The following is a 14,914-nucleotide window of genomic DNA, read 5'->3' on the forward strand; positions in this document are numbered from 1 at the left end:
TGGGGCATTAAAATAAAAAAAAAGAATCTTGGGTTAATGGGAAAGATTATAAACAAAATTTCACTTATTGCTGGGAAAACTTAACAGATGAAATATGTTTACCTTTAACAATCTTCTTTGCACAGTCATTATACACTTGCTCTTGAGATGTGTTTGACTGGAACACCCTATCAAATGCATAAGGCTTGGTCTGAAAAAACAGAAACAAAGGTTTCAACGAATTAAAGATGAATGCATTTCTAAGCTCCTTTAAAGATATATATTTAACCTTCACAATAGGATACCTTTTATGCATCACTTCATGTCATAGAATCTTTGTGGAAGGGATCTTAGGGATCACTAAGTACAAATCAACTAAAATAAACTCCACAAAAACAAGAATGTCTGTTTTAGTCTTTGTTGTATTTCTAGGGACTAGCACAGTAATTATAATTTGCACTACTATGGTAGGCACGCAAATATTGCTGAGTGAATTTTTATTTAATGAGTGTCTACTCTGGCAGGTGTTGAGACAATATTTTCAAACTAATATAATACTGCAGGTAAACTAAAATCCTGAAAGGTACAAAAGTTGTTAATGACAATATTAAAATTAAAACCCATATTTCCTGTCTTTTAGTTCAGGGCTCCTTCAGCTTTACTACAACAGCTTTTCAATCATTCATTCATTTAACAAACATGTATGGAATGTCTATTGTGCTAGACGCCATGCTAGAATGATAAGCGAGACAGGTTCATTCTCTGTTTTAGTGAAGCATAAGTTAACGGTGGGGCAGACATCATATAAATAATTAAGTGACTAGAATTCTGAGTCAAACAACAGTGTTATGAAAGTACTATGAGAACATCTAACAGGAGAACCTGAGTCTGGGGGAAGGTGAAGAATGTCAGGAAAACACTGGAGAAGGGATGTTTAAGAACTTCAGAATAAGTAGTATCTGGCCCATTGTCGCTTTCTTCATTATTAGTTATGAGGGAGAGTGAGTGTGGCTAAGTAGTCTAGGCACTGGGAATAGGATGCTTAAAATCCTAACGCAGAAAGGAGCTTGTAGCATTCAAAAAATCCAAAGGATGTAAAATTTAAAGTATAAAGAACAAAGATCAATGCAATTGTCACCACAGTAAAAAGGAAGGAGAGGGGCAAATAACATCTTACTGTTATTTTGAAAATAGTTTTGACTTTGTGAAACCCCTAAAAGGATCTTGGGGACTCCACCTTGGGGACACATTTAGAGAACTGCTGACATCTGAGGAGTCAGAGGCACAGAATGAAAAATCAGAGTATAGTGTCCATGCAAATCAAGGACGGAGTGATTGTGTCAAATATAGATTTAAGTCAAATATAGGAAGTGGTTGTTTCAAATACAGCTGTGTCAAATATAGAAGTCAAGGCAAAACTGAAAAGTAGCCAATGACAAAGGTCAGATTGGAATGGGTTAAAAAAAAAAAAGGAAGGTAACCAAGTAGAGCAGAAATCTGGCTGTGGGTCTAAGAAAGACATTTTTTTAAGGTGGGCAAGACCTGAGCAAGTTTTAATGCTCACATAAACAATTTAGTAATCTAGGCGAGAAAAGTGAGCATCTAAAGGCGAAAGGAGAGGGGGCAAGGAAGCTCTGGGTATTTGGAGGTAAGTGTGTGCCTATTCTTTAAAGTCTCTTCTAAAGGAAAGAAAGCTGAGCCCTAAAGTACAAAACAATCATGACTCCAGAAAAAATTCTTAACATTATGGAAGACTTTCTAAATCTTAGCTAAAAACAACAACAAAAAAGAAACAAAAAAGACCTTACTTTTACCTGTTATCCCACAATCCTCCTCCCCCAAAGCTTGGAATAAGAGTAACAATGAAGCAGATACTTCCAAAAGGGCTATCAAAAACCATTCCCAATTCCCCTATTCTCTTGCAACCTCCCAGTGGAAAGCCAACCAACTGCTAGCCTAGTCTTCTTGCAAGTAGTGGCCACATGACCCAGTTCTGGATACTACGAAGTAAGTGATGGTCTGCTGGGAGGCCTTGGAGAAGGGTTTTGTTTTCCTGATGATAAAAAGGACCAACTCAACTGAAGCTGCCTTTTCTCCTTTCTGGAGCTGTAACATCCACCTTGCAAAAATAACACAAGTGATGATACAGAGGATAACATATCAGTAAGTAGTAGCAGTAGAGCTTGTCTCCAGTTTTTTTCTTTACAAGAAAAATAACCTTTCATTTACTTAAACCACTATCAGTTATTTGTTTTCACCCCACAGTTGAAAGCATTTCTGACGGCTATACTAAAATGACCTCACTTTGGCGTCAATTAAAAGTAGGCATCTCAATGACTGATTATTCTTTGGCTAAGACAACATAAAAGTGTCCTTTTGTTAAAATGCCACTAAGACAATAACATTTAAAATCTGTAAATGTGGCTAAAAAAGACAACCTACTGTTTTACTTTTCAAGATGCATTCATGAGAAACAATTTTGAAAACACAAATACAATCAAAATAATAACCACTCAGAGATAAATCATGCTAATATTTTTCTATGCATAAAGGAAATAATTTTCCCTCTTCATTATCTAACAAAGCATATATAAGGTATCAGATACTGTAAATGAGGAACACTTTTAGAAATAACATTTAAATAATACAGAAGGTAGTGTTCAAAGAATAGAAGGTAGTGTTCAAAGAATAACAGAGAATAAGCCTGGGTACTCTTGAATACCAAGCTAAGAAGCTATGTACATGGATCTAATGTAAGTAGATCAAGTAATGTTAACCGAATTGAAATGGACACAGCCTCTAGTCTTAACTCACAACCTGGTGAAGAGATTGCAACTAGTTAAAATATACATTCAATAACCGATATGTAAAAAACCTGTATGAAAGCAAAAATTAAACAATGATTAATTCCAATTTTGCTTGCAACAAATAGAAAAAAGATAAATGAAGACAAATGCATCCTTCGAAAATAAGCCAAATAGTAAAATTTTATTAAAACACTTACTGAAAGAACACTACTGAGTTTTAAGTCCTTATCTCCATCATTACATCTATAAAAAAATAAGTACTTGTAGACCATATAGAAAGAGATATGCCGAAAATAACGGGTAATTGTAAAGCCTGCCTCAGAAGTACATTATGCAGCTGTTTACTATAGACAAATTTGCAAACTATCTCTAACCTTATTAAAGTATGACTATAAAGACACAAACAAAAATAATTAAGCTGGGATTCAATGATTTCTTTTAGAAGTTATATCATTGTTAAATAAAAAATGAACTTAAGTGCTTAGTATTAAGTTGATAAAATAGACTTTTTGAATTCCAAAACTAAATTATAATTTTATTAAGTAAGGCAAATTTTTGATTAGAGATCTAGCCATAAAGTTACTAACTGACCCTGGCTTCCTGGGATGAAAAACAAGACCTGTAAAATATAAAACCTATTTCGAATGGTCTATAATTAAGGCACATCTCTGACCTAACAATCTTTCAAATAAATTAAACAAAGGAAACTTCAATATCTAGACATCTGTATTTTAAAACCTGGTTCCTGGCCTTGAAATGCATATTATGCACTCTTTATTTCTATGTATCTTCAAAGACATTTCCAAACCACAAGATGCACTGACATTTGACTTAGGCTTCAAGGGAACAGACTAAATAAGAATAAGTTTATTTGAACTGCAATCATACTGTAGATTTGTTAAGTGAAGTGGTTCCTGTTTGAGTCTGCACAGACCAGGCTGAACACCAAATTAGGATATGAGACCCTTCTGGCAAGGATTCTGAATAGTAACCATCAGATAACAGGGGTTTATATGATACTAGATTTTCATTAGACATTGTGGGCTAACATTCCATAATTGTATGTAACGATGGCTGCTTAAATTTTTAATTTTCTCCAGTAAAGGTAATCAGGATCAAACATCAAATCACCACCATTCACTTGAAAAGGGAAACTGTTGTGCTGTAGTCAAAGAACTGGGGATGACAATCTAATTATGTTTATTCTCTAATTTCAACGAACTACAACAGCCTGTTTTTGGTTCTGGCAGCCTCTATAGCATTCTATGTAAGGAACAATGATTAGTAAAAATACTTAATGCAAATAGATATGTTCTACTTTTATGATGCATAGATACAGGAATAATTTTTTCTATGGATTTTTCTGTTTTCGGTAGACTTAATTGAACTACATATGGAGTTTCCCTTGTCCTTCCTTTTTTGTGGATATCAAGTTCTCTTAAAGCAAATAGATTCTATTTGTGTCATTTTTCATAAAGTAATTCATTTATTTCACTCCATATGTGATATGTAAAGCACTTCACCAAGCTATTACAAAAAAGAAACTATTAAAGATCACAGAACACAAACAAGATTACAAGATTTGCCTGCAATGGGATCGCATGATATTAAAATAACTGATTACACAAGTAAAAGGAAAAAAATGTGGACAAAATATTAGAACTCGAATTTAGATGAAAATCAGAATCCTTAAAAATTATTTTCTACGTAAGTATTGATTATACTTACCATTCAGTAACATTATAAACCAAAATAGTTATTCTTTAAATTTTGATTAACTAGAAGACTGTGTACAAACTTTTAAAATCATGTTTAAATAATTTTATTTTAAATTCTGCATTACAGCAATTCCTTCTTAAACTATTTTGAATCAGGATCGAGATCCAGCAAAAACAAAACAAACCAAGATTTTACCTAGAGACTTTCTAACTTCATTTCTCCCAGTAGCCCTTATAAATTACCAACCTTTAAAAAATAATTCATTTTAAACACTGAAAAAAAGACCTCAGAGTAATTAATGATGCACTATATGCAAAAGATTAGTTCCTGAAAATAATGGACATATTGCCTTACATTTCTTAAAGCTTTGTCACTCAGCTGTAATGTATTTTTGCTTATTCATTAAAAAAAAAAAGACTAAAATGCTTGCCAGTTTACCTAAAGGCCAACTTAACTGCTATCACTGATTCATAAGCTCAATCATCTTTCCATTATTTCTAATAATATCATTTAAATGTATTTATAGTACTAAGGAAACATGGAAGGAACTTATAACTTTATCCAAAGAAAACAACCTAACATAAATATGTGCTTCCTGTGGTAATTATTTGTTTTAACTCTTTCTTTGTATTTTGTCATGTTTGCACTGTATCAGAAGGCTGCCTTCTTCTAACCTAACCTTAACACATTTTGTGAATCCTAAATTCTATCATTCCAAAAAACAAATCTAGGTGATATTTAGATTTGTGTAAACACACACAAAAAAATCTGAAGAAATGATATAGTCTTAATAAAAATCTAAAAGAAAAATAGCTTTCACGTGTCAACCACTGCTGAGGCAGAGTCATCACAAAAACTGAGAAAACTAGTAGCCTCAAGTTTGCCAAGTAACGACCAAGGCCTTGCAAGTCTCCTCTGGTCACACATAAAACACATCATCCTAAAGGAAAAGGATGACAACTTCTGTGCTTAACTTCTTCGCCTCACTATGATGTCATTTACATCAAGTTTTTCTTGTGCACTTAACAAAGCACCAGCTTGACAGTCTTCACACTGTAGTAGCTAGCTAGTAACCTCATGACTTGTTTGCCAAAAGCCTAACAAGCAGCGTGGAACAACTTTTAGACCTGAAATTTGGAAACTTTAACATAAAAACTAAAGAACTTTAGTCCCGTCTTAATAGGTCCAATGCTTTTAATCATCAAATGGTATCTCCTGTGACTCCTTTGTCCTATTTACAAATTAAACTGTCCAAACAATATGTTAAAGATGGAATATGCCATTAGATAAAAATTAACATTAAAATTTTGTACCATGATAACAATGTAGGAAAAAGTTCTGTCACATGGAATTATCAAGAAAGATTTTAATTTTTAGTTACAGTTCACTATTCTGTATGCAGTATCTTATTATCCATTTTAATCTCCTTGAACTCAAAAAAAATCAGCCTTACATTCTGGCCTCCTTGGTACTCTTTTAGCCACTTCTGGTTATGTTATGTTTTTATACTACAAAAAGGGACAATATATCACCATCCTTTGGATTATCAAAATCAAAGTTCTTCAAGGTTGGTCTTAATTGTAGAAATGAGAATCTAATACTAACATGAACTCTAGTTTACTGGTAAAATTTTATCTTTTTTATAATATTCTGCCTGACATACACACAAAAAATTAACACTCTTACCTAGACTGTTACCCGACAAAACCTGGCCTTTCTGAGCACTTATATGACCCAATCTGAATTGGCTCCATCTGTAAACAAAATCGATCACTCTGATTTCAAAGAAAACTCACCTATTTCTTTTTATAGCCCTCTATTTGTCTTTTTCAATTGTTAACAAAAAGCGGGTGGTTAAACATTTGAGGTACATTTGTAGTTTGGTAGTTCTTCCTCCCCCGCGAGAGATAAACACTATGGTTCAACACGCAGTTGTATACGTTTCTACAAAACTAAGTATCTTTACTATTTAACATACAGTAGGGCTGATCTCATAACTAAACGTCTCTAGCTTAACTTTAATCTTACTTATTTTAAGAATGATAAATTGGGGTTAGTCTATAACCCCAATAGCCATCAACAACAGACAGTAATTGCACACACACAAACAGGCAAGTGAATATACACTAAACTTGCTCCCCGACAGTTCCTGCAGCGCCCCAGGTGGGGGAGTGTCCCAGACTGAGACTAAGGCGCCTCCCGTCTCCCGGTACTGAAGACCAGGGTGGGGGCGAGCCAGGGAACAACCGCGGAGATGTGCAATCTCCCTGCTCTGGGTTATCTGAACCGGCAAACTCCACCAGGGACGGTTAGAGCACCACTGCACCCTCTACATTCGGCACGCCGCCACTTCCCTGAACTCCAGCCCAGCCAGGACCGAAGGAGAGGGACCGAGGGGTGGGGGCGGAGGTCACTCACCGCGATCATGACCGTGTCTTCTCCCTGAAACTTGGCGATGTATTTATCGCCGCGGTTCACTTCAGAATCGTTGAGAGGTCTGAAGCGACACATCACTTTGATGTTGCACTCGGCCGGGTCCGCCATCTTTCTCGCTGCCGGGGCCGGAGGCCGGGAGCCACTCCCCGCCGCTCAGTCTTGAAAGAAGCGGGCCTGAGCTGAAGGTACACGGTCGCGAAGCCGAGAGAATCAGGGGTCCGCCGCGTCGCGCTTCCCCAGGCGGGGGCGACCGGGGAACCAAAACACCAAGGGCCGGCACCGGCAGCCGTCGCCCTGAGGCTCACTTCCGATCTATCATGGCAGCCATGGCGGCGGCGGCACCGGGTGGAGCGTTGGCGGCTCCTCGGCTTCTCCCTCGCCGGCCTGAGCGGGCTGCGAGGGTTGGAGGGACTCTGGATACCGGGAGGGTGGCCCAGTCCTCCCTCGAGAAAGCAGGCTAGGCCCACTGTTCCCTCACCCGTCCGCTTGCCGGTTTGCCGGCTGCCGCGCGGTCACTGCTAAGGCCGCCGCGGACCCACGACGGGACAGCGAGATGGGCGGTGCGCAAGGACCACTGCGCAGGCGCGGAGGTCCGGACGCCCCAGCGACCAATCGGTGCCCGCGCCCGGACGCTCCGCCGCCCGGCAGCCGCTGTCCGCCCGGCGGTCGCAGATTCAAGTTTTTCTAGCCGCTTTCTTGCAGAAGTACCTTTGGTCACCCGGCGGCTGCTCACACTACAATCCCGCTGCAGAATTTCCCAGAGCTGAGGCAGACGCACCTAGCTTTCTTTAGGGAAGAATGGATTTGTTCAAACTATTTTATGTTGTCGTTCGGGTAAATAAACTATATTCCAATAAGGAAGTATTTGCTTTCTATTTGGTCTGGAGAGAAAACTGATTCTTAGTCTGTTTTTTCAGAGCTCTTTGCCGGAAAAAGGAAGATTTGAATGAAGGGTGGAACATGGCTCTGGCTTAAGAGGTTGCTCTTTGAGGGAGCGGATTGGGGAGACCGGAATATGAAAGAAAAAGGAAATTTCTAACTAAGAAATGAAGAAGGTTGTTGAAAAAATGTGGAAGAATAGAGTGAGGTGGAAGAAGGCCCTCAGTCAATGGGAGGTCTCTCTTCCCCGGTAATAAATATATGAAGCTCATCAGGCTCAACACCGGAGGAGTGACTGACCTGGAGTGTAAAGATGATTTTAAAGGGCCTGGATAAATTTGTGGATTTATCTGTAAACCACAGCTGATTTTGCCTCCTACTTTTAGAAAATGGTTACCATTATGGTTCTTCATATGGAAGTTGCTCTGAAGTGCTGTGGAAGAGAACTACAAAGATAATTAGGAACTCTTCCTCTGGTTCCCAGTTTTTGTTTGTAAAATGCCCTCCAATGCCCTCTGTCTTTGCCAAATCACCTAAAACCTCCAGAACCGAGTTCTTCATTCAACAAATTCAGGTTTATTGATCCACTGCAATGAGGGAGAGCTCACACCAGAGGAACTGTGGGGCATCTCACCAAACAAAGGAAAAGATGTAGTTACAGGGTGTTGGGGGGAGGGTGGAGTTCAGGTAAAATTTAAATGAAGTTGTGTTTTGATAGTGTTAAAGAAAAAAAACACAGGTATAACTGTAGAACCAGCTCGAACTGGCTGTATCCTGTTCCTAACAAGATAATTGAGTTGTTTTTCTGGGACAACAGAACAAAACTGCAAGTTATTCAGCCAAGCATAAGCAGAGGAGAGAATTTTGACTTCCCATTACATCTTGAACCAAAGTTTCACCTCACCCCCAACCCTGCCTCCCACAGAAGCAAAAGACAGGAGGGGACCGGAACCTGAACACCAGGAACCCTTTCAGAAGTGGAGGATTCACCGTATAAGAAGATCTAGTGCTGAAGCCCCTTACCATGTCTAACCATAAATGGCCAAGTTCCAAAGCTCTCCAATTGCGACTTGCCCTGCCAGTGCTTCTGCATAGCAGCCTGTTCCCCTTGACCCCCCTTAAATACCTCTCTAAACTCTGGGTCAAGGAGACAGATTTGAGCTCTGCTTCCTGTCCTCTTACTGTCACCCTCACAATAAAGCTTTTCCTTTTTTCAAAAGCCAGTGCCACAGTGTTAGCTTCTATGAGCATGGGGCAGCAAGCTCTTGCTCCAGAACACAGGCCCGAAATGGTGTTACTAGTGCTGAAAGCACAGGATACCAAACCTAGATTTAATACCTGATCTAATTGCAGTTTTAACTTCTCCCAGAAACATAATCTTAACCAGTATGGAATTTTCTGATCAAGCACCAGTAAGATAGTCACATAGGCTCTCTTCATCCCCCATAGAAAGAAGAGGCAATCTACACAATATAAACACTTTCCCTTCTCTTCCCTCTAAGAAAAGATGTCTTGGCCCAAAAATAATCCTTTCTTTTCTTTCGCTAATAGCTCCCTTGCCCACCCTTCTTTTAAAATACTTTTATTTTGTACAACTCCGAGCACCCTTCTAATTGCTAGATGGGATGTTGCCTGACTCATGAATTGCTTAATAAAGTCATTTAGATCTTCGCATCTACTTGGTTGAATTTTGTTTTTTAACAATAGCCTCCAAGCAAAGAAGAGCTGTGATATCAGGTCTGGACTACAAATGGCCCCAAGATCCTGTTTCCCTGGGACTACAAAGTTAAGGTAAATGTGTTATCTTCAGAAACCCCTGTCCCAAAGCTCTGTCCCTGGCTTGAAAATCAAGGCTGCTTCTGTATGACTTGGATCTTCCAGACAAGTGTGAAATGTTTTATTCTTACTGATATAACTTCGAACAGTTTCTGATAGTCTATGATTTTAGAGAACAAAGTTTTCAGTGTGCAAGGAAGCAGCTGTAAAGTCAAAAAAGAGGTTGTGCGAGATAGCCACCAGTTTTCAGCCTTTGCAGCAAGATCTCCTGAAGGCTCTGCCCTCAGCCTTCTGCTCTTTTCTTTCTGAACTCTTTCAATAATTGCTGGAATCTCTTATCTGCAACTCTGACCTTTTTGCCAATGTAACATTCCCGTCTCTTCAGCTGCTTATATAGGCCACTTTGTTTATGATGCTCTACCTATAGACAAAAAAAAAAGGAGTTTTATAAAAATAACCTCACATTTTTTATGATCTGATCATAAATTCCTAACTGGGCATGTCGTGGTGGGTAGTCGTCATTCCCCATGTCTATAACTTCTTTAGTGAAAGGTTTTAAGCCAGCCCTGTCCACTGTTCTTGTGCATCTAGGTTAGCATACCTTTAAAATACCAAAAGTAATTCCCCTCGAAGGAGATTTTAAACCTCAAGAGAGCACAGGGTCTTGTTAACTATCCTGTAATCCAATCCTCAGCTTGCTTTCTCCAATTTTTCCTATGTCCTATCCTTAATCTCAAATGCATAAAAGAAGTTATAACACTGTTATTCTCTGGAGCATTTGAGACTTTATTCCCTAGCATATGTCATCAGGTTAGCTCAAATAAACTCTTGTCAAAATTCTCTACAGGTTTGGACATTTCTTAAGTTGACAACCTTAACCTCAAATTTAGCATTCCAGAGATGAACTTAATTATCCTCTACTCCCTGCCAATACTTAATTCAAATACTCAACTTTCCAGTTTTTATAACTAGAATCAGCATTCTTTCATACTTTCAGGCTAAAAAAGTTTCAGTCACCTATAACTCCACTATGTCTTTCATCCCCTATACATGCAAAAGAGGAACATGGTAGTCTGTATCTGAGGTTCCACAACTTCCATCCCACCGTTCCTGTTTGTTCTCTGACTCAGAAGATCTGGGGAATGATTGCTCTAGAGCAGTTATTTTCAAATTCTACTCCATGGAGTAGAGGTTCGAAAGAAGTGGCTTAGGAGATTTCTTGGGTATGAGGAGAAAAAGGAGGTAGATGGAAGAATACAGGAGTGAAGCTCTGGGACCCCCTGCTGCTCAAGGCACTTTGGTAGCTTTTCAACTCTTGTTTCTTCCTGCTCAACAGATTCTGGAGGCTCAGATTTATGAAAACAAAATCCAGAAAGGGAAGTATCTGCAAGAGCCTTCTGCTTTCAGATCTGATATGGGCAAGGGAACACAAAGAGCCTGACTGCACAGCACCAGGAAGGAGAACAATGCTATGTGAAAAACAAAATATTTCTAAAAATTGTCTGTCACGCTGGCAAGGAATAGAGGTATGAGACAATATGATTGAAGAAATATGTTATAGGGAAACGAAAATTGATTTAAAAAAATCCAACTGGCTAATCCCAGTTTTTCTTCCAAATATAGAAAAAACTGTGATTATTCAACACTAGCAGTGACACAGTAGGTTTCCTTGAGAATAAAGTTTGAGACTCAACATAATTTTTGACAAAAAATATAAGTGGTGCTTGCACCTATACAGATTTGGAACATTTAAGCTCCACTGTGGAAGTTAGTCACCAAGGATGGTCCTCCAATGAACCACCCATACTTGAATTCACCCTGTTGTGTGAAGTCTTTCCTTGAAGGTTGGGCTTTGACTCACTTGTAACCAGTATAATGTGGCAGAAGTGTGACACTGCATGCTATCTGAGACTAGGTGAGAAAAAGCCTGTAGCTTCCACTTGGTCTCTGAGAACACTCTTTCAAGGAGCTCTGAACAACCGCCAAAGACCAACAGCCCTAAGAACACCATGCTTGAGAGGCCAGATATGTAGGCACTCTAGTTAATGGTCCCAGCTGATCCCAGCCTTTTAGCTACGCCGGCATAAGCACCAGACTTGTGAAGGAAGCCACCTTCAGCTGTCCAGACCGGCGTACCCACCAGTTGAATACCAATGAACAATCTCAAGTGACACTCTTGAAGCAGAAGAATCACCCAGCTGAGGCCTGCTCAAATTCCTGACTCATGAAATTATGAGATGTAATAAAATGATTATTGTTTTAAGGTACTCACTTTCAAAAATTAGTTACAAAGCAATAGATAACTGGAATAATAACCCACTACTTAGAACTTAAAATTTACCTCATGAAAATCATCCTGTAAAATGCTACTACTTATAGACAACAGATGTACTTAAATTGGACTGTATTTTAGATGAATTATAGTTGCAGGAGGGTCTAAGAACATAATCATTGTTTACAACATTATTGCTATAAGAAAATTTGCTTTATATTTAATATGGAATAATATTTTTAAAACAGGCATTTCAAATAGAAAAATTAGAATATTTCTCTTTTTCAAATGTGTACAAGAGACACCTGTTTCTTTCCATTTCCATTACTCCTTCCTAGCTCAACGCTTTACTACTTCATGCTTGGATTACTACTATAGCTCTCAGCCTTTATCATTCAATAAATACAGGTTGAGCTCTTACCATGAGCTGGGCACTGTGATAGGTGCTGGGGATATGATGGTGAAAAAGACAAACGATTTCCTCCTATATCCACTATTTTGCATACGATTTTCATATTAAAGTTTCTAAAACATTGCTTTTATAAAAAAAAATTATTTAATTGCTCAGGAATCTACAATTTTCTTCTTATTCAAACAAGTTCAAATTCCTCTACTTAGATGCAGAGACCTATCATCATCTGACTTCCCCTTATGTAGGTAGAATTTTCCCACTCTTTCACAGCATACTTTCTTGTCTCTTGGCAACTGGCTTTTTCACCATTCCCCCTACCCTTATAATTTGCTAATTCCAAGATCATGTGGTCCTACCCTGTGTATCTCTACCTTATGCCTATCTAAATCTTATCCATCTTTCCTTATGTCTCACCTTTTGCAAACAGATTTTCAGAATAGAATTATTTCACAGGTTAGAAAGAAAACACCTGTACTCCACTTAATACCATATATTTATTCTTTAGGACATATTTTTAAATGTTTTTGTCAGAGTAACATATTCATAGTTTAGAAATAAAATTACAGTACTGTTGAATTGTACATTTGAAACTGATTTTATTAATCGATGTCACCCCCAATAATTTTTAATAAAAAAATAAAAAATAAAAGTAAAATTACAAAAATAAAAGTAATTCTTGCTCCACCCACTCCAATCTTCATTTCTATTTTTCAGGGCAATCATTTTAACTTTTTTTTATCAATTTCTTCTGATATTTACCTTCATGTCTTAAATAACATTCTTTTAGTGCTTCTCTTTTTTTAAATGAGAATTCAAGGTTTTTATTTCAAATAAACGGATACTATAGCTATAGTTATCACAGAAAACTGAAGGCAGCTAGGATAGGATGTGATCAATTCCCTTTGGACTACGTCAAATTTAAGATGTTTGCCTCATGTAGGTAAAAATATCCGGGAAGCAACTGAATAACCTAAATGTGCTCAAACTATACAAAGTAGCTTTAAAATGCTCCCATTCGTATGAGGTAATATGACACTAGTGACTGAGAACCAATTACGGAACCATACTGCCTGGGCTTGAATCTTTACACACCTGTAACCTTGCACAAGTTAATTGTGCCGCAGCTTCCTTATGTAAAGTGGGCAATACAGTACTTAACTCTAAGATTTTTGAGTAAATTATATAAAGTGCTTAGAATGTCATGCAACACATTAACTGCTTTACAAATGTCTACCCTTGGTCGAGATAAAAGATACTCTAGTTTCAAATTATCACAAACGCTACTATTTTCTGAGTCGGGTTCCATGAAAGATGGAAGCAAATATAAGTCACAAAGAACAGGGTACTTTAAACAATCTATTTTTAAGCAGCAGGCTTCAAAGGCAATTTCCTGATCTTTTAAATACAGCTATTAATGATGCAATTATGAGTATTAAACTTTCCTAACCAATGGACTATACTCTTTGTTGCACAGTAAATCACCTCACATCTTTCAGCAAGAGAAAAGGAGACACCTACTCAATCAGTGTTTTTTTGTTTTTGTTTTTGTTTTTGGGTTTTTTTTTTTTTAAACCTACCATGCCATGAATTCACAGGGAATGGATTCCAGCAGCACAGGCTCCTTTTCACTGGTTCTCACAAAGTGTGCTCCTCTGGGTAGAACAGGCGCTTCAGTTGAACCCAAGTAACTTTCTCTTTGGCTTCCTTCTTTTTTTGATTATTTTCCTTCATATGTTTCTGGAAGCTGTCCCGGCTCGTAGAGTGCTTAATATGGTCAATACTACGTTAATTTTCTTGGCAAGAATCTTGCCCTTAACTTGTCTGTTTACAGCAATGCCAACCACATGCTGGGTAACATTGTAAATTCTTCCGGTTTGCCATGGTAACATTTATGGGGTATCCTTTTTGAATAGTGCCCATTCCCTTGATGTCTACAATATCACTTTTCTTGCAGATTCGCGTGTATGTGGCCAAAGGAACAACTACATGTTTTCTAAAAGGCCTGGAGAACTTACAGCGATTGCCTCTTCTTTCTCCCTTTGTGTTGGTCATTTTGGCGAGTTACTAGAAGATGGTGGTTCTGGTTGAAAGGCTACTGCCGCTTCTTGATTTCTTAATTATTGTCTTAATAAATGAAGTTATAAGTCTTTTACTCTGCCTCTCATATTAATGAACACATACGTTTTCTTCTCCTTATTTTCCCAATATATTTCTATCACCATTTTTAGTTAAATTAGTATACGGTGTTTACATTCTAAGTAATTATTGTTATTCTCAGCTTAGCCAAATAGTGCACTATAATTACACTGCTTATCTTTTACAACTTCTTTTGTTTTTTCTGGAGTTAATAATTGCCTCACTTTTCCCCAGTTGTTTACTGCTAACACATTCCAAATCTCCACTAGAAGACTATAAATCTACTCTTGATATTTTTGAAGGCATTTTGTCCACTGTCTTCTAATTTCTGTTGTTACTGAGAATTCTGATTCCTTTTGAGTCCTGATCGTTTGTATGTGATCTGCATTTTTCCTCGAAGTAGCTTTTAGTATCTTTCTATCTATGTGTACCTCTCTTCTCTTTCCTAGTTTCCATCGCCTTGTTTTTTTGTTCTACTTTTGGGGAGATTCAACTTTC

General features: G+C 37.9%; 1 protein-coding gene and 1 long non-coding RNA gene across 3 annotated transcripts in view; one reads left to right on the forward strand and one right to left on the reverse strand.

The window, feature by feature from the left end:
• KIF5B (kinesin family member 5B) overlaps positions 1-7,471 on the reverse strand; it is a 37,072-nt gene extending 29,601 nt beyond the window's left edge. The window contains exons 1-2 of one of the 2 annotated variants that reach the window (XM_039839755.1): positions 6,924-7,471; positions 103-190 (exon numbers count right to left, since the gene is read on the reverse strand). In XM_039839755.1, coding sequence (XP_039695689.1) covers positions 103-190; positions 6,924-7,049 — 214 coding nt within the window. In that variant the 5' untranslated portion in view covers positions 7,050-7,471. The remainder of the gene's footprint in view (positions 1-102; positions 191-6,923) is intronic. The other variant, XM_039839757.1, reaches the window with a different exon arrangement.
• Positions 7,459-11,075, forward strand: LOC120584121 (uncharacterized). The gene is made up of 3 exons (XR_005647973.1): positions 7,459-7,775; positions 7,859-9,611; positions 10,933-11,075. It is a non-coding gene; the product is annotated as an uncharacterized LOC120584121 (long non-coding RNA).
• The last annotated feature ends 3,839 nt before the right edge of the window (positions 11,076-14,914 follow it).

Source organism: Pteropus medius, unplaced genomic scaffold (assembly GCF_902729225.1).
Source record: "Pteropus medius unplaced genomic scaffold, Ma_sr-lr_union100, whole genome shotgun sequence".
NCBI classification, from domain to species: domain Eukaryota; kingdom Metazoa; phylum Chordata; class Mammalia; order Chiroptera; family Pteropodidae; genus Pteropus; species Pteropus medius.